The following is a 24,086-nucleotide window of genomic DNA, read 5'->3' on the forward strand; positions in this document are numbered from 1 at the left end:
ATTAGAAACTCATTGAAAAAATGTCTAGTGCGAAATTCCAGCAGGAATTAATTTCAATGTAGTCAATATAAGTTAAAAATACCTTGATTAAAAAAAGAAGAAGAAGGGAAAATCGTTCCAAGAGCTGGACCACTATTGACCAAACCTCATTCAAAGCCGTCCCATGATTCAAACTGCTACTTTCAGGTCATTACCTGGTCGAGTAGTATAAAGGGTCGAATTAGTGACTGGTGCCTTAGCTCACTGGTTCAGGTCCCATTGTCGTATCGCTTAGTAAGTCTGTTTGTGCTCCTAGTATGTTACCGTTATTGGCTAAGCACATGTTTCTATCATTTTTCTTCACAAAGGATTTCTTAGCGATTGTGCCATGATATGATGGTATATATGGAGGTTGGTGGGAGACCCGGTATTTTTATTACAAACATGCATATATACTTACATATGCTTTTATATATATATATATATATATATATATACACTTTAGATTGCTGGAGCATGGCATGGACTCCACGTGTGATTTCTTTCCTTTTCTTCCTTATTTCTGTTTTGCTTTCTTCCTTTGCTCTGTTTTTGGTTGAGGAAAACGAAAAGAAACAGAGAGAGAGAGAGAGAGAGGAAACATAGTAGAAGGGAAGAGGTGAGAACTCGATCGAGAGTTTGGACTGGATTACGGTAGAGGAGGAAGGAACAAAACCGAGAGGACGACAGGGGAGCGAGAGTTTCGGGGTGACAACAACGAAGAACCAAAGGGATGACGGGCTATGCCGAGAGTATAGGGGTTGGGAAATTTGAACTTATTCCAAGGGTAGAGTTTAGATTGCAATTGGGTAATTAACGAGCTTGCTAGGTATGTATTGTTGAGCTGACGTTGTTCGATTTTCTTCCTTTCCATTCTTTCCCTTGAAATTTGGTAGTAACGTGGTGTGGAGCAGAGCAAGGATAGGTGATATGCATGAGAATAGAAGGGCATGTATGCTTAGTATATATAGATGGCCTTACATGTACGGTTTTTTTTTTTAGTTGATTGCATTTTCATGTTGTGAATTTAATGGAAATGGGTAGTGGGCTCTTTTAAATCGGAGCAGGAAATAGGATGGACATGTTTGTTAAGCTTGCATTTGTTTCGACAGTTGTTACGTTGTGGAGATTTGGATATCTTTCGCCGGGATATGTACACATGTAAATACATGTATATCTCCTGCTCTTGACTTTTGTTATATATACGTGTATGTCATTTCTTCTCAGGAGTCGGTTTGCTACCTTGCACTAATCTTGATTGGATTAAGATTTTCTATTTTTGTGTGAATTATGCTTGTTAAGTTGAATTTCATCTCGAGAAATTCTTGGATAGATTAAGTTGAAAATAATAAGCACACACACATATATATATATATATATTTATTTATACTGGATGTTCTAATTATGTATATAATTTATAGGAGCCGAGGAGAATGAGACTATACACCCGGAAGGCTCTACTCGTTGAGTTATCATTTTAGGGGTTTTTGTGAGTATTTTTATTTCACTATAGAATGAAACTAAATCTTAAATTAATTATATCAATGTTTGTTTGAGTGAGATAAGTTGAATGAAGATAGTATGAGGATTTATTGTAAATGAATTCGATTAATAGTGGTGTGGTGATATTACTGTTTATGGCCATGGGACCACTGATTCGATGAGATACAAAAAGAGATGTCTAGATTGCTAATTTGGCAGGATACAAAAAGGGACGTCTAGACTTCTACTACCGGAGGATAACGGGCAACCCCCGCTTATGAAAAATCAAATGAAGATTTTTTAGGTATGAGTGTAGTGTCACGGTACCGTCGAAACTTTATTGCAAGAATTGTAACCCTATAGCTATTATTTGTTGCTTAAGAATGATTGTTTGACTTGTGTAATATTGAATTGGCTGATAAGAGAAAGGCTCAAGGCTGAAAAGTAGTTATATATATCATTACAAATTTAGAAGTAAATGATATGATTGTAATTGTTGATTTGAATGCATACTCAAGCTTGATACTTCATTTTATTGTGAAGTTTAATACTCACTGAGATGCAGTTCATCCATGCATATATTTTTTCAGATGAGCTAGGAGCTAGACTAGCAGTACGGGAAAATCGTTTTGGACATCGGGGATCAACGTGAAGAATATTGTAGCTAGACCCACTCGTAACATATGTAGTAAGTTCATGTAGTGTGTTATAAATATGTTATAACCTGAAACTTTTATTTAGTAGGTTTATTGAGGATGGTGAAAAGAGTACTATCTTGATATGTATATAGATAATAGAGTTTATTGGATTTGTTACATATATTTTATGTGAATGGTTCATATAGTAATGGATATCGAGAAAATTTAAGGAAAATTCTACTGAAATTTCGGATTGTGACATTTGGGTGGTGTTTAAATGCCTTGTCACTATCGTGCATATCCGATACCAGCTTGGCTTGATGGTGGTTGGGGTGGTAAGGAAAATTAATGATGATTACGTGCAGTTTCGAGATACAGATTTTTGTGAGTATTTTTATTCCACTATAGAATGAAATTAAATCTTAAATTAATTATATCAATATTTGTTTGAATGAGATAAGTTGAATGAAGATAGTATGAGGATTTTGAGGATTTATTGTAAATGAATTCGGTTAATTGTGATGTGGTGATATTATTGTTTATAACCATGAGACCGTTGATTCGACGTGATATAAAAAGCGACGCCTAGACCGCTGATCTGGCATGATACAAAAAGGGACGCCTAGACTCCTACTATCAGAGGATAATGGGTAGTTCCCGCTAATGAGAAATCAAATGAGGATTTTATGGATATGAGTGCGGGGTCACGGTACCATCAAAACTTTTTTTTGCAAGAATTGCGACCCTATGGCTATTATTTGTTGTTTAAGAATGATTGTTTGACTTATGTAATATTGAATTAGTTGATAAGAGAAAGGCTCAAGGCTGACAAGTAGGTATATATATCATTACAAATTTAGAAGTAAATGATATGACTGTAATTGTTGATGCGAGTGTATACACAAGTTTAATATTTCATTTTATTATGGAATTTAATATTCACTGAGATGTATTTTATCCTCTACATATATTTTTTCAGATGAGTTAAGAGCTAGACTAGCAGTACGCGAAAATCGTTGTGAACATCGGGGATCAGCGTGAAGAATTTTGCAGCTAGACCCACTCGTAGCATAAGTAGTAAGTTCATGTAGTGTGTTATAAATATGTTATAATCTGAAACTTTTGTCAAGTTGATTCACTGAGTATGGTAAAAAGGAGTACTATCTTGATATCTATATAGATAATAGAGCTTGCTGGATTTATTACATATATTGAGATTTTATGAAAAATTCTACTAAAATTTCAGATCGTGACACTTGGTTGGCGTTTAAATGCCTTGTCACTGTCGTGCATATCTGATACCAGCTTGGCTTGATGGTGGTTGGGGTAGGTAAGGAAAATTAATGATGATTACGTACAGTTTCCGGATAGAGATCAGTTACTTCTACCGTGAGAATGCGTAACTGAATCACCAACATTTTTTATAGGCAAAATTATTTTTTATTTTTAAAATGAACTTCAACCTCCTCAAGTAAGATGCTGTGTATTGAGTAAGACGGTTTGGTCCAGTTTCTTTCATCATTTACTAGAAATCAATAAGATATTTGATGTTCTATTTTCAACGGTGTGACTCTCCGCGTATATATTTTTCCCTATGCCTATTCGCGTGCAATTCCTATGAAAAAAATAATTCACCAAAAACAAAGAACTATTAATCAAAAGATAGAAATAATAAAAGAAGTGAAATACCTGTAGATTAGGCGGAAAGCATGTAACTCCATCAAACCCATAACAATCTTCGATATAATGTACGGTTTCGTTTACTTCTCAGTGGAATGTACAGTTGCTTTACCCAGCTGATGACTCGCAATATTAATCGAAGGGGGAGTTTAAGGGAATAATCTGCACTCAATTGTGTGAGGAGAATGGTACTTGATATATAAATGAGCAGAAGAGATTATCAAAGGCAAGTATATATGAAGACGATTAGTGTAAGGAAATATAACGAAATTAGCTAGAGAATATATAATAGGAACTAGGAGTATAACAAATGTATGTTGTGTGGCCTTGTTTGTCATCAGGCTTACGTAGTATCATGGGATATGTGCAGATGAACACAAAAATGCAAGGGGAGGCTGCCTCCTGGTTTCCATAGTGCTGCCCCTTGTCGAAGAGACCCTCCAACTATTAACTTGAACTTTTGGATTGAATATCAGTGTGAATTTTACATCACCATCACTCTCTGCGATCGGTCACATCTAAAAGTGCATTAAGAAGTTAACATGGTTCTGAGTCAAGTAGGTAGCCTTGCTCAACGGGAAAGGATCCTCCCCCTGATGTGGAAGAAACTTCAAGGAAAGCATTGTTGGCCTGGTTCAAGAAAGAGACTTATTTTTTACTTATTTTTTTTTAAATTTTTGGCCAAATTAGAAAGAGACTTATTTGTTAAAATGCTTATATCCGCTGGGAAGGTTAAACTAGCCTCCACCATGATATTTGTCAATTAATTGTCATATGGAAGAATGATCTCACTTCTGTATTTTGGTGGATGTTATTTGATTTCATGGCATCTGTATGGCTTGGAGCCGGAGAGGAACATGGCCGAGGAGATGTTCAGCAGTTACATTACATCCGCCAAGGTTTTCTGGCATTTCCTCTAAACATTCCGGGAACTGTTTTCGGCAAGTGGTTGAAACAAATGATTGGAAAGACCATATGAATTTTGATCAATCTGAAGAGTTCAAAAAAATGAAATTAAAAAAAGAGGCAGACGAGATTAATTTGATATGGAATTTATAAACTGCTATTATCAAAGAAGGTATAGCGCAATGTGGTACATGGACTCGTTTGCCAAGCTCTTTGGTATGAGTGGCACAGGCAAAGACGGCTCCTCAGCCTCGACCAATTCGATTGGTCACATCCATTAGTAAATGCGTAACCTGGTATTAAATCAAGTTGGTGTCGAAGCTATACGAGAAAGGATCCTCCCCGACATGGAGGAAATGTCCTGGAAAGCATTGTCAGACTGGTCCACCCAAGACTCACTGGACGTTAAAAATGCAACTTCTTCAGTCTGATTATAATTATTGCTTACATGTTCAAGCTAGTCTTGATTTCAAGATTTTATAGATTGATCCGCATGTTTTATTCCTCTTTTTGTAGATGGTATTCGATTTTACTGCAAAACATCTCTTTGGTTATGATCCGGAGAAAGCTAAAGACAAGAACATGAGCGAGAGGTTCACTTACTTCCTCCAAGGTCTAATGTCATTCCCGCTTAACATCCCGGGAACCGCTTTCCACAAATGCTTGGAAGTAAGAACAATTATTTTCAACTTACTTGAAAGGCCTCACCAGGAAACTTTAATTTCTCTATGATATGCAGGCTCCACAAAACTCTTGGAAACAGTTCACTTAAAAATTATTTTGTCAGGTTTTGAGATCCAAGACACACGATCATGTATTTCATGTTCAAACTAATTTTAATTAAGATAAGCTGACTTGTGTTTGTGTCCAGAATCAAAAGATGGTTCTTAGGCTGATGAAGGATCTCATAGACGAGAGACGAGCTATGCCCGAGAAACACAGAGGGAATTTCATAGATCAAATGATTGATGGCATAAAGACTGAGAGCTTCTTGTCCGATGATTTTGTCATGTATGTGATGTTTGGGATCCTCTTTGCAAGTTTCGAGACGATAGCATCTACTTTAACCCTTGCCATTATGTTTCTAATCGAACATCCTATGGTTGTAAAAGAACAGGAGGTACGTTTTTTTCTCGTGCTCTCTTTAACAAGCCAGTAATGATAAAAGTGGGGATCTTTTCGAGTTTCTTTTTTTGTTTATTATTGGACGAGAGAACATGAGGAATGTTGGGAATTGGTGTATGCCCTAGAGGCAATCTATCATCAGTTCTGTAATATGACATGTATTTCATTATATTACGAGGCATATCTGTTATTGTGTAGATTGCGTTAAATATGATTTTATACAATAATGTCCTTGGAATAGTATGTTCAATAGGCATCAAGTGTGACTTGATTGTGAGATCCTATAATTACTGAACATTATTCCTAAATGTCCATAGTCAAAGTATTATCGTTAATTAGGACAACGATAATACGGTTAGACTATTGTGGGTATTGATTGATGACCAAGTCTCACAGGTCATGGATATGGAGATATCAAATCACATCACATGTATACATTAAGAGTAATGTGTATTGGACTGATCCGCCATGAGATTGCTACATGGGTTGTTACGTGACTGTCATTAGCATATCTCAAAGTGACTATAATGTAATGGTCCTTTGACTTGAGGTCACCATAGATTCCTACATGTAATGTCATATACTTTGATACTGTCAAACGCCACTGTAACAGGATGGTTATAAAGACAGTTATTGGGTATACCGCAGAGTATGGAGAGGAATGTGAGTGATCAAGATAGGATTTGTCCCTCCTACGAAACGGGAGCGATATCTCACGGCCACTTGGTGGTTAAGTCTAAAAGTGTATGCATATCCAAATGAGTCGATATAATGATATCGAGCTCATTTGTTCTGATAGACTTACCCGGTAAACCAAGAAAAAGAGATATTGAGCCATACAAGGATGTCATCGACCATGCCTTGGGCTCAATAGAGATATAGAGGACAAAGGGATTATATTACACGGTAACGGAGGTCACAAGGTTCGTCGAGAAATTGACTTTCCGATTACTTGAGTAACAGTGATGCATTGCTAGATGCCATTCACTGTTTGTAATATTGAAATAGAGATTTTGATATTACTGTCAACGTAATTGGGAACCTACAGGGTCACACACTACGACTAAATTGAAGAGATATCTTGAAACAAATAAAATCGTCTAATAGAGATTAGATGATTTATGGTGCGACCGATTAATCGGATATTTAATGAGATTAAATTTATTGATTAATTAGACTCGATTTATTAGATTAAATGGACCTAATTGATGCACGATCAATATGGTGACACATGGCTTTTACGTGAATAGATATGTGTATGGACACATGTAATGTGGAAACCCAATTTGGGTTAGTCCCACATCGGCCAGGGACTTGAATTGTCCCCCCATATTGCTTATAAAAAGGGGGGCAATGTGCATATATATATAAAAATCAGCAGAGACATATATATATGTGTGCTGCATATATATTTGCTAATATATATATATATATACACGTAGTGTATGCATGTGTGTGCATATAAGTATATATATATATATATATATATATGAGTTGAATTGTTCAACTCAAATAAGGTCCATTAGTCTAATAAATTTTGGGTGTCGTATCGGGGTGTTTCTTTCGAGTGTTGGTCGCTAGCACCGCCGATCTCGAAAACTCGTCGACAAAGTCGGTGTGGATACCAGTAGAGGCGTCACGCGTGGGACGCTCGGTCGACAACTTTAAATATTCCAGGTACGCTTTTATTTACTCTTACTCTTCTAATAGGTCTTGGAATTAGTTTCACGGGTAGGAAATTTTGAATTTCTGTTCATTTTTCGCTTCCGTTGCGCCCCGTGGAACTAGCAAGGAAATACTTCAAAACAGAGAAAAGAGGGAAGACAGGGTGACTTGGAATGAGTACAATCAATGAAATACACAAAGCAGGTGAGTCCTATTACCGGAGATTTTTGTGCGAGATCTCTGCCTACAATACAGAATCTTGACACAAATTCTCGTGTTGCTGATGAGTCCTTAAAATTGCAGGTTGTGAATGAATCTTTGAGAATGGCAAGTGTGGTACCAGGATTCTTGAGGAGGGCAATCCAAGATATTCACATTAGTGGTAATGCAATTCAAAATTAAATGGTACAAAAGGTTCCGGATAGTTGAAACGTTGACAATATTATTATTAGGATTATCTCTTGTTTGAAATTCTAAAAGTCGAAATATGGCATAGGATACACAATTCCTAAAGGATGCACAATCTTGGTTGCTTCATCGGCTCTGCAGCTCAACCCGGATACATAGGAGGATCCGCTTGCCTTCAATCCATCGCGATGGAAGGTAAATTTACAAAACGGACCCAAAACCTTTCTTGAATTAGAAAGAAATCACAAACTTTTTCATTTTCGTAATTTACCCCTTTCATGCTCAACAGGATATTGGACCGTGTGCTATGGCAAAAAATTTCATCCCCTTCGGCGGGGGGATAAGAATGTGTGCTGGCGCCGAATTCACTAAGGCATTCCTCGCAGTTTTTCTTCACGTCTTAGTCTCAAATTACAGGTGATATATATATATTTGTAGTTAATGTCTCCTTCGCAGTATCATTTGCGAAATGTGAGTAAAATTCAGTAAAAAATCCAGTGATATGATTTATGATGAGTTTCCCTTTTCCAGGTTGGAGAAAGTGAAGGGAGGCGAACTTACCAGGTCTCCAGTTCTAGCGTTTGGGAATGGCTTTTACGTCAAGATATATAACAAAAATCGTATTTGAGATATACACGAAAAGAGAACTTTACAGCTGGTTATGTAATTTTTTTTTGGGATTATAAAAGATGCCTATGGTCTTATACAAGAATAGCGAAAATTAAACAAATAGGCATGAAAGTCCTGCTGGTTAAAAACGAACCTGCAACCTCATGGTTTTGAGTCGATGAATTGTGTTATTGTAACAAATCCCCTTCCTCAACTATGACCTATTTAATGTGAGTCTTGTGCACAATTAATGATAATTAGAGGGTCAGCAAGCCGTTTTAGTCATACTTATTGTAGTACTGTATAAGATGTGAGGACGTAATCCTTTCGACCATTTATGAAATTTGGCTCCATCTTGGCATGTTGGCCAGAGATGTGTGTGATAGTGAGCGTGTGATAGTGAGCGATTTCCATTGGACATTATCAATCGTTCCAGCTAACAACATGTCTCTTATCCAGCGCAACCAAGAATTCCCTTAATTTTTATGGTTATAAGTAGGTTCATGAGCATAATATAATGAAATAGAAATCTTAATATAACTAATAAAGGGGTATGAGCAGTCCTCTAAATATTGAACCTCCAACTTTTTGGTTATCAAACGGGGACGTGCACCACAATGCTATACTTTTTTTTGATAGAATTCCCTTAATTTTGATTTGTGGATGCAGGAATGTTATTTCGTTTAGGGACATAACTGAGGAGATTCATGAGCCTAAAATGGAATAAATTGGTGAAAAAAAATATAAAAGTTCTTGGGAGTTTCAACGAGAAAAATCGAAATCATGACCGCTTGATTACAGGTGAGGGTGGTGCTACTGCACAAAACCCTCTTGATTTCTTACATTCACTAACCTTGAAACCTCTTGCAAATTCTGAATACAATATGACCGATTAATATCATAAATTTCATATGTCAATATATACAACAAAGATCATATCTGAAATATATGAAAGAAGAGAAGTTCACTAGTTACGTGAACTTGCAGATATTTAAAATTAAGTCTCGAGTAAGGAATAACAGGGTCAACAAGTCCGTTCTGGTTCACTTGTTCATAGGTACTATACATAGGGGGATGTACGGAATCCTTCCGACTGTTTATGAGGCGTCTTCATTGGCACGTCGGATAAATGCTTCTAATTTTGCTCAAGCTCCATCCGAAATAGACGTTCTAATAACATATGCCTTTCTCAAAGTAACAAATATTTCCATCCAGTTTAATTCTGAATATGATGTGACTGTATTAAGATTACACCTTCCAATCCGCTGAAAAAGAAAAGTCATACATTTCAATCCTTTCCATCCGATATAAACGTTCTAACAACATATGCCTTTTTCAAAGCAATAAATATTTCCGTTCGGTTGAATTCTGAATATGATATGACTGGATTAAGATCATACCTTCTAATCTGCTGAGAAAGAAAACTCATACATTTCAATCCTTTCCATCAGAAATTGACGTTCTAACAACATATGCCTGTCTCAAAGCATCAAATATTTCCGTCCGGTTTAATTTTGAACATGATGTGACTGGATTAAGATCATACCTTCAAATCCGCTGAAAAAGAAAAGTCATACATTTCAATCCTTTCCATCCGAAATAGACGTTCTAACAACATATGCGTTTCTCAAAGCAACAAATATTTTCTTCCGGCTTAATTTTGAATATGATGAGACTGGATTAAGATCATACTTTCCAATCCGCTAAAAAAGAAAAGTCATACATTTCAATCCTAGCCATCCGAAATAGACATTCTAACAATATATGCCTTTCTCAAAGCAATAAATATTTCCGTTCGGTTTAATTCTGAATATGATGTGACTGGATTAAGATCATACACTCCAATCTGCAGGAAAAGAAAAGTTATACATTTCAATCTTTTCCGTCCGAAATAGATGTTCTAACAACATATGCCTTTTTCAAAGCAACAAATATTTCCGTTCGGTTTATTTCTGAATATGATGTGATTGGATTAAGATCATAACTTTCAATCCATTGAAAAAGAAAAGTCACGCATTTCAATCCTTTCCATCCGAAATAGGCATTCTAACAACATATGCCTTTCTTAAAGCAACAAATATTTTCATCCGGTTTAATTCTGAATATGATGTGACTGGATTAAGATCATACCTTCCGATCCGCTGAAAAAGAAAAGTTATACATTTGAATCTTTTCCATCCGAAATAGATGTTCTAACAACATAGGCCTTTCTCAAAGTAACAAATATTTCCGTCCGGTTTAATTCTGAATATGATGTGATTGGATTAAGATCATGCCTTTCAATCTGTTGAAAAAGAAAAGTCATACATTTCAATCCTTTCCATCTGAAATAGGCGTTTTAACAACATATGCCTTTCTCAAAGCAGCAAATATTTTCGTTTGGTTTAATTGTGAATATGATGTGACTGATTTAAGATCATACCTTCCGATTCGCTGAAGACGGAAAGTTATACATTTCAATCCTTTCCATTAGAAATAGACGTTCTAACAACATACGCCTTTCTCAAAGCAACAAATATTTCCTTTCGGTTTAGTTTTGAATATGATGTGATTGGATTAAGATCATACCTTCCAATCCGCTGAAAAAGAAAAGTCATACATTTCATTTCCATCCAAAATAGACATTCTAACAACCTACGCCTTTCTCAAAGCAACAAATATTTCCGTCCGGCTTAGTTCTGAATATGATGTGACTGGATTAAGATCATACATTCCGATTCGCTGAAAAAGGAAAGTCATACATTTCAGTCCTTTCCGTTCGAAATAGACGTTCTAACAACATACGCCTTTCTCAAAGTAACAAATATTTCCGTCCGGTTTAATTCTGAATATGATGTGACTGGATTAAGATCATACCATCCAATCTACTAAAAAAGAGAAGCCACACATTTCAATCCTTTCCATCTGAAATAGATGTTCTAACAACACATGCCTTTCTCAAAGCAACAAATATTTCTGTCAAGTTTAATTCTAAATATGATGTGACTGGATTAAGATCATACCTTTCAATCCGATGAAAAAAAAAGTCATACATTTCAATCATTTCCATAAAAAATAGACGTTCTATTAACATATGCCTTTCTCAAAGCAACAAGTATTTCCGTCCGGTTTAAATCTGAATATGATGTGACTGGATTAAGATCATACCATCCAATCTACTAAAAAAGAGAAGCCACACATTTCAATCCTTTCCATCTGAAATAGATGTTCTAACAACACATGCCTTTCTCAAAGCAACATATATTTCTGTCAGGTTTAATTCTAAATATGATGTGACTGGTTTAAGATCATACATTCCAATCCGCTGGAAAAGAAAAGTCATACATTTCAATCCTTTCCATCCAAAATAGACGTTCTAACAACATATGCCTTTCTCAAAGTAACAAATATGGGTTGTCGTGTGGAGAAACACACAGGTAGGCAATTATGGGCTGTCGTGTGGCAACCCAAGCCCCATGCGGTAGTCCATACTTTAATTTTTTTAATATTATTGTTGCCCCTCTCTCTCTTCCTTTCGTTTCCTTCCTCTACTTCGCAGCAGCCCCACCATTGACGGCTAATTTCAAAACCCTCATCCCCATTGATTTGATCGAGAATGGAAGAAGAAGGAGGAGGAAGGAAAATAAGATTTTGGTTCGATTTGATTTGGGTAGTTAGGGTTTTCGGTATAAGCCATAGGGTCCTCAATTTAGAAAAGAAATTTGGCTGAGCTGTTAGAAAACCGACCACGTGTGCAGCGGAAAAATTAATTACGGTAAAAATCAAATTTTTATCGCATGCTCGTTTAATCGAAAACTTCAAGATCATATCTTGACATAAGAATCACATTCTAAATGAATAGACAACATCACATATTGAATCTCCAAGAAAGTTTAGACTTTTATACTAATCTTGTTGATTCGAGTCGATCAAACTAACCGTCCAAGTGTCCGGTCTCTAGTTCGTCCACACGAGCACGTCTCCACCGAGATTAGACTCCTCTCGACCCGTACACTTCGATCTAGGTCACCGATCTCGAACGGAATCGTCACGGAATGAAAGGATCTCTTCAAGGACGTCAAAGACAACACCGAAGTGCCGAACCAGAACCGAAAAGAATTCCGATCAGCCTTGGGATTTGTGCGGCTGAGTTGCTTGTTGATTGCCTCAGTCGAAACCTTCTCTCTTTCTCTCTAATATCGGTTGATGATCGATTGCGTTATAGGGTTATCTGTAAGAACATATCTATATATATCTTTACCCTAGGGACTAAACTGCAATTATTAATTAATCCACATTAATTAATAAATCACAAATGAGTCCTCACACTTAAGTCATCCAATGACTTGCCCTTGTTGTAAGAAAGAAAGATCAAACAAGTCCTTGACACGAGTTTCCATCAATAGACAATCTATTTATAGAAACTCTCCAAATAAGGAAACTATCGTATTTCCTTAATTAGATTTATCCTTGATATTGAACTCGGCTTCAAGATGTGCTAGCACCCTTGCAACCACATTGTAAGCCTCATTCGATAATTAATTCCTAATTAACTTCCTTAATTAGAATTAATTCTTTTCTCGATTTAAACATGCTCAATGTGTGTGACTAACTAGGTTCATCATCGAATGACAATGGGATTATAGTATCAACTCATTTGACACTACCAGAAACTCTTTCTGTAACCAAAAACATAATTCTCAAAATGCCCTTAGTTTCCAAAGTTCACGAGTGACACCTAACAGCATATCGTGACAATCCAAATGATGACGAATGTATAATTGAAACATTCTGATGAACCTCTGAATGTATATGCCATGCATTGAATTCCTTCACTATAAGATCCCGACCTAGCCAGAGCTACGGTATATGCCAAACTCTATAGCCGATTATATGGACTCTCTAATTTCATTCTTAAATCTGTAGTACTTGAATAGAAACTCTTTTCTATTCGAGTCTATCTACCCCGGCCGAGAATTTCTCGATCCAGAACAAAACTCATATCCATATGACCTTTTCCCTGTTTACTCAGGTTAGCGAATCCCGTCTTGATCGGACACCTAACTCCAAGTATAACTAACTAGGACCACCATATGCCAAATACTCATGCTAAGCACAGATATATTAGCAGCAGCAAATCCTAATTACCTATACTTGAGATAGCGTTCCATCTTAGGTTTAAAGACTATATGCACTAATATGATTCATATAACATTCATTGACATTAATAAATTATCGTATGAATATTATATGCACGTCACGTTCGACTACTTATCATATAAGTATCCACATATCTATCATGATAATAGTTATCAGATAGCATGAGACTCACTACTCCATCTTTATTAGTATCTGTATACTAATCATGGAAATAGACAGATGTGACGATCTATCTAGAGAAATAATGTCCAGTTAAGTCTCCTACGATTGTGAATAGTTTAAAGATATTCTTACCGAATTACTTTGTCACTCATATTCTTAACTCTTAAGAATGAACCATTCAAAATATCTTAAGGATTTTATTCTAATAAACATAGACAATATACGAATAATAGAATAAACTTTATTGCCATAAAATGAATTATCCAAATACATAAATCAAACTCTAGGGCATATCACTAACATGAGCTCCCATGACCAACCCCTTTACCCCTCAGAACTAAACGAATCAGACAGAAGCAGAGGATGGAGGAGCTTCAAGGCGAAAATCACAGTCGTCCTCCCGCAAATTGCCATGAACCTACTCTGTTGCTGAGGAGCTTTTGGTCCTCAAAACCCTCAAGCCCACTCCCTCCCGTGAACCTCCGCTTTGTCGCTCAATCCCTGTTCCCGAAGAAGGCACAAAGAGGAAGGAGATAGAGAAGGAGATGGAGGAAGAAAACGGTTAGGAAGTATGGTCTGTGTTTGGAGTTGTGTCAATAACAGGGGAAGGAGATGGAGAATTGAATATTATTTTTAATTATAAATATATTAATTATATATAATAGTAATTTAATTAATATAATATGTATGTGGGCCCGAATCAGAGACATCAAAATCATATATCCATTGGAGTATATGTCTCTCTCTTTTTTTTGGAGTTTGTCTGTAGCGTCGATGTGGCAGTGTGGGATCTGGTTCAGAGACTCCAAAACAAGAGACCCGTTGGAGATAGTCTAAGGGAATGGCCTTAGGCCACACCAAAAGTTAGGCCCCATATTTTTAGACTTGTAATAGTATTATTAATTATTTTAATTTCTTAATTATAAAAAAGATTCTAAAAATTAATTAAGTAATCAAAGCCTCACAAAAAAAGAAAGAATTAAGGCCTCATTTATTAACTTAGTTAACATTATCTAATCAATGATCAAATATTTCAAATTTTCTTTCTCACTTATTTATTGGTAAATCATATATTCTATTTCTAATTATTTACTTAAATTTCTTTTATTATCTCCTATATTTTCTCTCCTTGAATATCTCCAACTACCTGTTGCAATTTAATCTCCTATAAGGTTAAACTCCTTAATTATCTTTCAACCGAAAAAAAAAACTCCTTAATTATCTCCAACTACCTATTTTCACTCAAGGTTCTAACGTTCAATTGTTACTCTTAGAAAAGGAGTTGTTTTATTGTAACTTCTAATCATTCTCACAAACGTTTTTTATTCTCATTTTTTTAATTAAATTGCACTCCCCACAATTGAAGCAATTCTCTCAAGTTGAAGCACTTTCATGAAGCAGTCTTCTTCAAATTTCACAATTAATCAGGTTCCATTGTTCTAAACTTTGATTATTCATTTTAATTTTATTAATTTTATATTGTTTATAGATATATATTTTTGATAGTGTTTATAGTAAATATGTCAACTAGGAAATATGAATCTGGTCATTCAAAACTTAAGAAAAAGAGAATAATTGAAAGTTTGATACAATCTCAAAAAGGAGCTCTTGTTAAATTTCTAACAAGCAACAAAAAAAAATGTAAAAGAATGTTTGCATGAACAAGTTAGCAATGTAGTTGAATTAAATGATAATGAAATACAACAGCGAGAAGAAGAAGAAGAAGAAGAAGATTATGGAAAATAAAACAATTGATAGAGATGTTCAAGAGCAAATAAATTAACTGCTGGAAAGATAAAACAATTGATAATGAGTTTATGGAAAGATTTGGAAATTAGACTGCTGGAAAATAAAACAATTGATAGAGATGTTCAAGAGCAAATAAAAAGAGAAAAAGAACATTGGAAAAAAGTAAAATAATTTGGCCTTTAGGGGAAAAAAAATGAAAAGATTTATCAATAAAGTAATGGAAATTTTCTAAATCTAGTTGAAATGAATGCAGAACTTGATCCAGTGATGCAAGATCATGTTAGACGGATTAAACATGATAAAATTCATGATCATTACCTTGGACATAGTATACAAAATGAGATAATAAATTTGTTAGCAAGTGAAATTAAAAATTAAATTGTCAAAAAAGTTAGAGAAGTCAAAATTTTTCAATAATACTTTATTGCACTCCAAATGTAAGTCATCAAGAACAAATGTCTTTTATTCTGCGAATTGTTGATATTTTTTCAACTCCAATAAAAACTGCAGAATTCTTTTTAGAATTTTTAAGGGCAGATGATACAAGTGGGAAAGGTCTTTTTGATATTGTTGTTGATGAAATAAATAAAATTGGACTTGATATTCATAATTTAAGAGGACAAGGATATGATAATGGATCAAATATGAAGGGAAAACGCCAAGGAGTACAAAAAAACTTCTGTATATAAATCCTAGAGCATTCTATACACCATGTGGTTGTCATAATTTAAATTTAGTACTTTGTGACATGGGCTAACTCTTGTACAAAAGCTGTATCTTTTTTTGAAGTGGTACAACGTATATACTCATTATTTTTTCTTCTACTAAAAGATGGAAGATTCTAAAGATTATGTACCCAATTTAACTCTCAAACCGTTGTCACAAATACGTTGGGAGAGTCGCATTGAAAGTGTTAAAGTAATATCATTTTAAACTCTACAAATTAGAGATGCTTTATTAAAACTGGAAGAAGTTAGTGAAGATCCAAAAACTAAAAGTGTAGCTAATTGTTTAGCAACATAAGAGCTTGAAATTTTTGAGTTTTTATTGGGCATGATTATATGGTATAGTATACTGTTTGCTATTAACATGGTTAGTAAAACTTTACAATCAAAAGACATGCGTATTGATGTTGCCATAGATCAACTAAAAGGTCTTCTTTCTTTTTTTTCAAAAACATAGAGAAGATAGATTTGTAGTAGACAAAGCTATTCTTTCACTTCAAAGTAGATTTGAACAATTCAAAATATGTGAAAATATTTTTGACTATTTATTTTGTGTGGAAAAATTGAGATCATTAGAGAGTGGAAAATTGAAAGAGCATTGCCTTAATCTTGAAAATTCCTTAAAACATGATAATAATTTTGATATTGATGGTTTAGATTTATTTTCGGAATTATAAGTTTTGAGAGAAATTTTACGATCAGAATAGAAGACTCCAATTGACATACTTAATTATATAAGAAAACTTGATTCTTTTCCTAACACCTATATTGCGTATAGAATAATGTTAACCATTCCTATAAGAAAGAAGTTTTTCAAAATTAAAGTTAATAAAATCTTATCAAAGATCCACAATGTCTCAAGAAAGATTGAATCGATTAGCTATGTTATCAATTGAAAAGGAAATATTAGAAGAAATTGCGTATAAAAGCTTAGAATGTATTTGGTTTTTGAGTTGAGTTGAGTTGAGTTTTTGTTTTAATTGGTTTGTAATGATTGTATTATTGAATTATGAGAAAAAGTGTGAAAAAGTAATGAATAGTTGAGAGAATTTAAAATTAAAAATTGAATTGAATAGTTAAAAAAATTTTAAAAAATGGAAAAAGTAATGATTGTGTTGTTGAATTGAAGATAAGTTGAGTTGAGTAGAGTTGAAAATTTTTTAAAAATCAAACACACCATTAATAAGTAATTTCGCATCTCAAAAAGCTAAAAAAATAAATTTTGAATAAAATAAATTTTGTTAAAAAGAAATAAGGCTTCATTTTTATTTTTCGCCTTAGGCTTCGAAAATCGCCGGCTGACGATTTTCGAGCACTTAGCTCTTAGAGCAGGAAGCAATACCAACTGATCTCGCAGAGTATTCCGGTGCTCTGGCTCTACGCCATTCAGACACATATCTGTTAAACGCCTGGCAGGAGCTGTAACAACCTGCAATAATTGATTGTGGCATGCTCTATTTTTCAAGCGCTGGCTCTTTTGATTTCACTAAACAATCGTCACTTTCATTAATCCCACGCTACATCGATCCTCTCATAATTGAACGAAGGACTTTCTGGCATGACAATTCTTTGCCAACTGAAATTGATGAATTATATATATATATAGTCATTTTCTGTGCAGAAAAAGGAAAAACGACAGAGGAATTGGCCACTTTCAAGAGCACGAGATTAATTTGACGATGTAATTTATAAACAGCTCTTATCAAAGAAAGTGTAGTGCAATGTGCACGCTTGCACTTGGTAATTAAGAGGTCCTTAAATTCAATACTCATTGCGGGACAGTCCGTGTCCCACTATAGGACTTCTATTTCATTGTACTATATCACATGTTTAACTGAAAAATGAACTGCGCTTGACATGAGTGGATTTAATTTGGTTAGAGCTCATCGAAAATACGTTGCGGCTAGTGTTAAATCTGATCATGAATTAGTTTCAATCAATAACATAAGATCGTTTCACAATCTTCCTATTGCTTCGTAAGTTGTTCATGCTCCTATAAATGTTGCCGTTATTGGCTAGGCCTAAGCACATGTTTGTATCGATTCTCTTTCGCAAAGAATTTTCAGCAATTGTGCCACGATATGACGGTGTGGGGTAGTGTTTAAATGCTGCCTCATGACTTTCATGCATATGGATTCTCGAGATCGTTGGTGCTGGGGGTTGTAAAGAAAATTAATGATGATAACATACGCTTCCGAGATACAGATAACATTACTCCAAGAATGTATAACCATATGGCAGGTTTTAATAAGCCAAATTAAAGATGCAAAATAATGTCTTTTATAACTAGAGCCAATCAAAGATGCAAAATAATGTCATTCATATATGGTTTATGAAGACCTTTTTTCGATTATATAGGGAGAGTTCCTGAAACTAGTATAATGAAATGCAATTGTTTATCAAGACTTTAGGATCCCCTTACAACATGATGCTTTAACTTTTAAAGAAGAAAATGATAATTTTCCTAAGCTAATTAAACTTCCTAAGATAGAAAGGAAATCAATTCTTATAAAACAAGGAACAATGGCCTGTTTGTTTTCATGGTTAAAATCACAAAAATTTTAACTTTAACTTTAACTCAACCCACTACACAATAAAAATACACATTTCACAAGTACAAATTTTTAACTTTAACTTAACACACTACACAATATTTGTCCTTTTCCACAATCAAAATCAAAGTTACTTTAACTCTGAAACCAAACGCACTACATATTTTGCAAGAACTTCAAAACTCATAATATATATATATATATATATATATATATATATAAAAAAGGTAATCAATTCTTATAAAACAAGGAACAATTAGATATTTCGCAAGAACTTCAACACTCATAAAATATATATATATATATATATATATATATAGGTAATCAATTCTTATAAAACAAGGAACAATTAGATATTATAAGGTAATCAATTCTTATAAAACAAGGAACAATTAGATATTTTGCAAAAACTTCAACACTCATAAATAAATATATATATATATTATTACAGAGGGTGCAGTATAGTAGCATATGTCATCGTTTGGTAACTAAGAGGTTTCAAGTTTGATACACGTGATGAAATTACCCGTGCAATCCTTTTCTAGTTATTATAATATTTATATTTAATTATATTAGGCTCACAAATCTCCATTGTAATCGAAAAGTAAAAATGATGGTTTAGTATAGTATCATTCACCCCTTATTAGAAACAAGTCAGAGATTTTAGATTCTAATATCAACAGCGTTGACTTTTGTGCCAAATCATTTTCCTATGCATATTCCCTATCCCATTGGAAAAGGAAAAATCTATTATATCAAAACAGCAAAGAAAAAGAAAAAGAAGTTGAATTAATATAACCTACTGGTTCTCCTCTTAGGTGCCGAAATTTCATCGATCTTATAAATTATAATAGTCTTCGAGATAGGTTTTCCATTTTTTTTATCGGTGAAATTTACAGTTGCTTTATCGATCTGATCACTCAACAATATGAAACGAAGGAGGAGTTTAAATCGTGATCACTTAATTGTGCGAGGAAAATTGTATCCAATATATTATTGAGTACAAGAGATTATCTAAGGATACTATATCAAGACGATTAATGTATAGGAAAAATAACAAAAATTGCAGAATTTACAATAGGAACTAGGAAGGAAGAGCTGGTGTGATCTGCTATTCATGGCTGTTACATGTTTTGTGCTGACAAGAGAGGCTTGCCCTGGATCTGACTGCAACTCATAGTATTCTCCGCACGAGCCCAATCCCTTGTCGGTCATATGTACCAAGTTGTAGGACGACATGGAAGTCACTATCGAACTGGTGCAGCACTAGAAGAAACTCTATTTTGTGTTCATGCGAATCACTTTATCATGTAAGAAAGTTAAAAAAGTTGGCCCCACAACTATACACAGCTTGCATCAGCAGCCAGTATGAAATGTCAGCAGTCCCTCCTATTTAAAGAGAGCTTTGGACCTCCAAATTTTCCAAGCCATCAGCTCATCTGCTGAATCTGTCCCCTAGCTTTCACTTCTCTAGGAATTATAGCATGTGGCATTTAGGAGTACTAATGTATGTTGTGGCCTTGGTTGTGGTCGGGCTTACGCAGTATTTGGTATACAGATGGAGAAACCCGAAATGCAATGGGATGCTACCTCCTGGTTCCATGGGGCTGCCCCTGGTTGGGGAGACCTTCCAATTCCTCGTGTGTGGCAAGTCCATCGACATCCCTCCTTTCATCAAGACCAGGACCCAGAAGTAAGTTCTTTCCCGCTAGCTCGGTGGATTTGAGGCTATTTCTGTTCCTTTGTAGAGTAGTTTCACGTTGATCCCCATTTGGAGTAATTCCATTACTGTGTCACCTTTCATAATCGTTTAAACTTTTTATAAGTTAAGGGTCGATTAGATTTGGCAATATGGAATCAGTTTTTCTAACCTCTCGGTTTCGGATTTAGATACGGGCAAATCTTCAAAACAAGCCTGGTGGGCTGCCCCGTGGTAGTTTCCTCGGAGCCTGACTTTAACTACTACATATTGCAACAAGAAGGGAAGTTGGTGGAGTTGTGGTACATGGACTCGTTTGCCAAGCTCTTTGGTATGAGTGGCACAGGCAAAGACGGCTCCTCAGCCTCGACCAATTCGATTGGTCACATCCATAAGTACATACGTAACCTGGTATTAAATCAAGTTGGTGTCGAAGCTATACGAGAAAGGATCCTCCCTGACATGGAGGAAATGTCCTGGAAATCATTGTCAGACTGGTCTACCCAAGACTCACTGGACGTTAAAAATGCAACTTCTTCAGTATGATTATAATTACTGCTTGCATGTTCATGCTAGTCTTGATTTCAAGATTTTATAGATCGATCTGCATGTTTTATTCCTCTTTTTGTAGATGGTATTCGATTTTACTGCAAAACGTCTCTTTGGTTATGATCCGGAGAAGGCTAAAGACAAGAACATGAGAGAGAGGTTCACTTACCTCCTCCAAGGTCTAATCTCATTCCCGCTTAACATCCCGGGAACCACTTTCCACAAGTGCTTGGAAGTAAGAACAATTATTGTCAACTTACCTGAAAGGCCTCACCAGGAAACTTTAATTTCTCTATGATACGCAGGCTCCACAAAACTCTTGGAAACAGTTCACTTAAAAATTATTTTGTCAGGTTTTGAGATCCACGACACAGGATCATGTATTTCATGTTCAAACTAATTTTAATTAAGATAAGCTGACTTGTGTTTGTGTCCAGAGTCAAAAGATAGGTCTTAAGCTGATGAAGGATCTCATAGACGAGAGACGAGCTATGCCCGATAAATTCAGAGGGGATTTCATAGATCAAATGATTGATGGCATGAAGACTGAGAGCTTCTTGTCCGATGATTTTGTCATGCACGTGATGTTCGGGGTCCTCCTTGCAAGTTTCGAGACGATATCATCTACTTTAACCCTTGCCGTTATGTTTCTAATTGAACATCCTATGGTTGTAAAAGAACTAGAGGTATTTTTTTTTCTCCTGCTCTCTTTTACATTCCAGTAATGATAAAAGTGGGGATCTTTTCAAGTTTCTTTTTTTGTTTATTATTTGACAGAGAGAACATGAGGAAATACTTCAAAACAGAGAAAAGAGGGAAGGCAAGGTGACTTGGAATGAGTACAAATCAATGAAATACACAATGCAGGTGAGTCCTATTACCGGATATTTTTGTGTGAGATCTCTGCATACAATGGAGACTCTTTACACAAATTCTCGTGTTGTTGATGAGTCCTTAAAATTGCAGGTTGTGAATGAATCTTTGAGAATGGCAAGTGTGGCACCAGGAATCTTGAGGAGAGCAATCCAAGATATTCACATTAATGGTAATGCATTTCAAAATTAAATGGTACAAAAGGTTCCAGATAGTTGAAACGTTGACAATATTGTTATCAGAATTATCTCTTGTTTGAAATTCTAAAAGTCGAAATATGGCATAGGATATACAATTCCTAAAGGATGGACAATCTTCGTCGTTCCATCCGCTCTGCAGCTCAACCCGGATACATATGAGGACCCGCTTGCCTTCAATCCATCGCGATGGAAGGTAAATTTACAAACTTGACCCAAAACCTTTCTTGAATGAGAAAGAAATCACAAACTAGTTCAATTTCTTAATTTACCCCTTTCATGCTCAACAGGATATTGAACCGAGTGCTATGGCAAAAAATTTCATCCCCTTCGGCGGGGGGACAAGAATGTGTGCTGGCGCCGAATTCACTAAGGCATTCATCGCAGTTTTTCTTCACGTCTTAGTCTCAAATTACAGGTGATATATATATTTGTAGTTAATGTCTCCTTCGCAGTATCATTTGCGAAATGTGAGTAAAATTCAGTAAAAATCCAGTGATATGATTTATGATGAGTTTTCCTTTTCCAGGTTGGAGAAAGTGAAGGGAGGAGAGATTACCAGGTCTCCAGTTCTAGGGTTTGGGAATGGGTTTTACGTCAAGATATATAACAAAGATCGTATCTGAGATACATACGAGACGAGAACTTTACAGTTTTTTTTCTTTTTTTGGTTATATAGATGCCTGTGATTTTATACAATTATAGCGAAAGTTAAACAAATGGGCATGAAAGTCCTACTGTTTAGAAACAAACCCGCGTCATGGTTTTGAGTTGGTGAATTGTGCCACCGTAACAAACCCCTTCCTCAACTATGACCTACTTAATATGAGTCTTGTGCACAAATAATGATAATTAGAGGGTCAGCAAGCCGTTTTAGTCATACTTATTTGTAGTACTATATATACATGCATAAGAACGTAATCCTTTCGACCATTTATGAAGTTTGGCTCCATCTTGGCATGTTGGCCCGAGATGCGTTTGATTGTGATCATTTCCATTGGAAACTGTAAGACCCGTGACGCAGCATACAACGCGAGTAACCGTCACAGACCCGTTGATTCGCGCACGAATATCGGAACTACGATCTTCTATACCTGTTGATTATACGAATACCAGGAAATAAGCATCAAACTCGAATCGATCCGAGATTGGACAAAGCACGAAAGCTCTGAATTTTATTGATAATTCAAAAGATGACTCCTTCAGCCCTAGGGCTTACACAAAACTTAAATAGGGTTTAAGAAAACCTAAATTGCATAAAAAGAACTAAACTTTCCTAAAATTGCAAAAACACCCTAATTAACATAAATTACCTGTTTGAGACCCTAAACGAAGGAATTTTCCTTAAATATCGAAAAATCACGGCAAAGCTGTGAGTTTTGCTCCGGAGGCCATTTCCTTCAAAATAGGGTCGTCAGAACCTAATTTTCTCCAGGTACCGACTTACCAGGTTTTCTGCCGTATCATTCTCCCCCGGATGGAGAGAATTCGCCCTCGAGTCGTCATCGTCCGAACTATCACCTGTGTAAGGAATCAAGTACTTAACATTAAACACATCAGCAGTACGAATGTGGCTGGAAGTTTAAGCCGATAGGCGTTCGAATTGATCTTCTCAACGACCTCTACAGGACCAATCTTTCTAACAGCGAGCTTGTGGTAGTCACTAGCAGAAAATCGATCATTCGTAAGGACAGCCCAAATAAAATCGCCAACTTCAAACTCCGCGTGCTTTCTCCTTCGGTCAGCAACAACCTTGTATTTCATGGCAGCATTCTTCAAATTATTTTGCAGAGCTTCATGAATCTCTTGCAGCCCGTGAATGAAGTCAACCGCCTTACCATGAACCCTAGTCTTATCCGGCATGGGGTAACAGATCAAGGGGACCCCGGAGAGTAACATAATATACCACT

At 35.5% G+C, this 24,086-nt stretch overlaps 1 protein-coding gene and 3 long non-coding RNA genes across 6 annotated transcripts; all 4 read left to right on the top strand.

Annotated features, from left to right (window-relative positions):
- Positions 1–506: 506 nt before the first annotated feature.
- LOC116211305 lies at positions 507–3,754 on the top strand. Of its 2 annotated transcripts, XR_004157645.1 has the most exons (4): positions 507–847; positions 1,440–1,804; positions 2,091–2,188; positions 3,118–3,754. It is a non-coding gene; the product is annotated as an uncharacterized LOC116211305 (long non-coding RNA). The 2 variants fall into 2 exon arrangements; XR_004157644.1 differs by lacking the exon at positions 3,118–3,754 and having other exon boundaries at positions 509–847; positions 2,091–2,319.
- Positions 3,755–5,068: 1,314 nt separating this feature from the next.
- On the top strand, positions 5,069–5,838 carry LOC116212368. Its single transcript, XR_004157822.1, has 2 exons — positions 5,069–5,149; positions 5,241–5,838. It is a non-coding gene; the product is annotated as an uncharacterized LOC116212368 (long non-coding RNA).
- Positions 5,839–7,469: 1,631 nt separating this feature from the next.
- Positions 7,470–8,890, top strand: LOC116210359. 2 transcript variants are annotated; one of them, XR_004157477.1, is made up of 6 exons: positions 7,470–7,526; positions 7,638–7,718; positions 7,818–7,896; positions 8,011–8,117; positions 8,212–8,339; positions 8,454–8,890. It is a non-coding gene; the product is annotated as an uncharacterized LOC116210359 (long non-coding RNA). The 2 variants fall into 2 exon arrangements; XR_004157478.1 differs by having other exon boundaries at positions 7,485–7,526; positions 7,642–7,718.
- Positions 8,891–20,280: 11,390 nt separating this feature from the next.
- Positions 20,281–23,113, top strand: LOC116211447 (cytochrome P450 87A3-like). Its single transcript, XM_031545843.1, has 9 exons — positions 20,281–20,551; positions 20,749–21,097; positions 21,189–21,341; positions 21,544–21,792; positions 21,884–21,973; positions 22,073–22,151; positions 22,266–22,372; positions 22,467–22,594; positions 22,706–23,113. Exons 1-9 carry the CDS (start codon positions 20,343–20,345, stop codon positions 22,800–22,802), a joined length of 1,461 nt encoding a protein of 486 aa, XP_031401703.1. The 5' UTR covers positions 20,281–20,342; the 3' UTR covers positions 22,803–23,113.
- Positions 23,114–24,086: the final 973 nt, after the last annotated feature.

This window comes from Punica granatum, chromosome 6, assembly GCF_007655135.1.
Source record: "Punica granatum isolate Tunisia-2019 chromosome 6, ASM765513v2, whole genome shotgun sequence".
Classification (NCBI taxonomy): Eukaryota; Viridiplantae; Streptophyta; class Magnoliopsida; order Myrtales; family Lythraceae; genus Punica; species Punica granatum.

Excerpts from the sequence above, each read along its gene's own strand:
- LOC116211447 (XM_031545843.1), top strand. The coding sequence starts at position 20,343 with ATGTGGCATTTAGGAGTACTAATGTATGTTGTGGCCTTGGTTGTGGTC. Across the intron at positions 21,098-21,188 it reads TTAAAAATGCAACTTCTTCA|ATGGTATTCGATTTTACTGC; the intron begins GTATGATTATAA and ends CTCTTTTTGTAG. Across the intron at positions 21,974-22,072 it reads CAATGAAATACACAATGCAG|GTTGTGAATGAATCTTTGAG; the intron begins GTGAGTCCTATT and ends TTAAAATTGCAG.